Source organism: Athene cunicularia, assembly GCF_003259725.1.
Source record: "Athene cunicularia isolate RWA chromosome 2 unlocalized genomic scaffold, athCun1 chr2_part1, whole genome shotgun sequence".
NCBI classification, from domain to species: Eukaryota; Metazoa; Chordata; class Aves; order Strigiformes; family Strigidae; genus Athene; species Athene cunicularia.
In genome coordinates this window covers 3,750,955-3,753,872 of record NW_020799095.1, presented here as the reverse complement: position 1 = coordinate 3,753,872, position 2,918 = coordinate 3,750,955, and the positions used below count along the sequence as shown (strand labels likewise).

General features: G+C 59.8%; 1 protein-coding gene across 1 annotated transcript in view; it reads right to left on the bottom strand.

Moving 5' to 3' along the window:
• LOC113477087 (zinc finger protein 84-like) overlaps positions 1-2,912 on the bottom strand; it is a 6,259-nt gene extending 3,347 nt beyond the window's left edge. The window contains 4 exon segments of the mRNA XM_026843196.1: positions 3-112; positions 467-580; positions 1,019-1,127; positions 2,851-2,912. Coding sequence (XP_026698997.1) covers positions 3-112; positions 467-580; positions 1,019-1,127; positions 2,851-2,874 — 357 coding nt within the window. The 5' untranslated portion in view covers positions 2,875-2,912.
• Between the last annotated feature and the right edge of the window lie 6 nt (positions 2,913-2,918).

The window sequence follows — 2,918 nt, the reverse complement described above, 5'->3', positions numbered from 1 at the left end:
TGAAACCACCGGCCAGAACTGCCGGCAGCCGCGGGATACAGCTCCAGGGAACCGGCAGCTGCCCCGGGTTTCTCCTCAGGTTGCTCGACTTTATTCACCCGACCGGGCTCCACTAGATTTCAAAAAGATGCAGGACGTTAATTTCAGAGTCTTTCACAGAATCGCGGAACAGCTCAAGTTGGAAGGGACCCACAAGGAGCCCAACGCCCTGCAGGGCTGCTGAAAACCAAATCGCTGCCATTTATGACAGCCTAAAGGATCATGAACCCTTCCCAGAGCCCACTCCACCCTTGACTCGCCAGGAGTGGCGCTGGCAGCGGCAGCAACACCAAAAACCTTCCACAAGCTGGCCCAAAATGGCCATAAACTCACCCAAAACGGCCACAAACTGGCCTAAACCAGCCTCAAACTGGCCCAAAATGGCCAGTTTGCTTTTGCCCACAAGAGAAACATCCCCCTCACCTACCCGCACAGGGGCTCACGAGGATCTTGCTCTCCTCCTGCATCTGCTGGCCTTCGGTGTACGGCTCCTCTGACTGTTTAATCCCGAACAACCCCCCGGGCTTGAAAAATCTGTAGCCTGGTGGAAAGGACAAGAGCTGGTCACCATCAACTGTCCTGCTGCAAAACACGTGTTGGGCACAGGCAGCGTTACGCCGCAGATGCCTGCGTTTAATTCGCAAAGAAGCTAAAATTAATGGAGCCCGGGGGTATTATTGCTTTCATCTATTTTCAGCTTCTGCTGCCTGAAGTGTAATTAAAGATAAAAGGGAACACCAGCACCAGGCTCCCTCCTCCTGGCGAGGCGCAAGGTGGGAAGTGGAGGGGCTGAAGTGCCCCATTTCCGTGCGTTTACATACAAGCTTTGTGTGGGGGGGTGTCCTCCTCCCCGCCCCGCGCCGATCTAGAGGAGCCTGTGGCTGGCAGACAGTCGAACTCGGTGATCACAGGACCGTCTGTACCTCGGAGAACATCCCAATGTGTCCACACCGCCCCCCCCGCCGGCCTCGCCCATCACCTGTGCAGGGGTCGGATGGGATCTCCGCGCTGACACCATCCAGGTCGTGTCCGGCCCTCGGCACCTCGGTCAGCCTGGGGTAAGGGAGCAGGTTCAGGGCGTGGGCAGGCTGGGCCAGGACAGAGAAACGTGTCAGCAGACTCGCCATCGCTTTGTTTGGGTTTGTTTCTTTGTTTTTTTGGCCAGCACGGACTAGGGAAGGGGATGGTCCCCCTGTGCTTGGCACTAGTGAGGCCACCCCTCGCTGAGTGGGTTCAGTGTTGGGCCTCTCACCCCAAAAAGGCCATTGAATGACTCAAGCGTGTCCAGAGAAGGGCAACGGAGTTGGTGCAGGGTCTGGAGCACAAGTCTGATGGGGAGCGGCTGAGGGAACTGGGGGGGTTCAGTCTGGAGAAGAGGAGGCTGAGGGGAGACCTCCTGGCCCTCTGCAACTCCCTGACAGGAGGGTGCAGGGAGAGGGGATGAGTCTCTTGAGCCAAGAAACCAGCGCCAGGACAAGAGAAAACAGCTTCAGACTGTGCCAGGGGAGGTTCAGACTGGATCTTTGGAAAAATTCCTTCACCAAAAGGGTTGTCCAGCACCGGAACAGGCTGCCCAGGGAAAAGGTTGAGTCACCATCCCTGGAGGTGTTTAAAATCTGTGTAGGTGTGGTGGTGAGGGATGCGGTTTAGTGGAACTTGGCAGTGTTGAGTTAATGGTTGGACTCAATGACCTTAAGGGTCTTTGCCAACCTCGATGATCCGTGATCCGATGCCCACGGGCCACCCCCAGAAAGAGCTGCCCTGCAGCGAGTTGTGCCCCTGGGTCTGGGGCTGACCAGCAGGCTGCACCACATTAAACACCCGGGGCCCTCAGAAAGCCCCTCGCACCCCCATGAACCTGAACCTGGGAGCTGATGGGGCCCTGGCTCAGCGGGATCACCACCAAGCCGTTCTCCTTGGACTCTGGATCTGCAGCAGTGTAGGTGGGAGAAATCCCAGGCCCTTTTCCCCACAGAGGGCTGGGAAAAACTGTTCCAGCCCTGGTGGAAGACAGAACAGGCGTGACGCCGGGCACTGCTGCCCCCGATCCCTGCACACGGGGGGGCAGGAGGCAGCTCTGATCCCTTGGGAAAGAAGCTGGACAGGGAGGTACAGGCAGAGGCAGGGGAGGGCTCGGCGTGACACTTCTCACTTTGCCTTCGGCCCGGAAAAGCTAATTCTCCGCCGTGCCTCAATTTTCTCACCAGCGAGAGCATCGCTTGGCGGAAACCCTCGAGCAGAGCCACGCGCTCACCCCCCACCTCCAAAGAGCTCACTCAGATGCCCAGTGGATCCCTGGCCGGGGTGTGACCACCCAGCCCCCTCCCAACCCAGCCCGGCCTGAGACTGAGGGAGGAAACCTCCAGAAGGAGCCAAAGCAGCTCTTCCCGGGAAGCTCAGCACCCAATCCACCCGTCTTCCCTCCCCAGGATTCCTCTGTTCTTCCCTCAAAACTCCCCCGCAGCTTGGCAGGAGCGCAGGGGGAGCAGATGGCAGAAGAGGCAGAGCCCAGCCCGCGCTCTGACGGCGGCTGTAACTTTAAAAAGCGCCAATTTAAAAGAAAAAAAGTCTCGCACGGGGCTAGCGCTGCGTCGGTATCTCTAAATGGCGAGGAGGAAAACACCAGAAGAGCTCCCAACCCCCAGGAAAACCCTAGCAGCGCCCCCCCCGCGGCACGAACGCGGCGCAGGGCTCCCTGCCAACCGCCCCAGCACCGCGCTGGGCTCGGCCCCGGCGGGACGCGGGCAGGACCGGCCTTCTCCCGGGGTGTAGGGGGGAAACCGCTGCCCCCCCGCCTTGCCCCGAGCGTACCTGGGGTGCTCCCCCCGCAGACATGGCTCCCTTGGGGGCCGCCCGGCGAGGGGGGAGGACATCAGCTG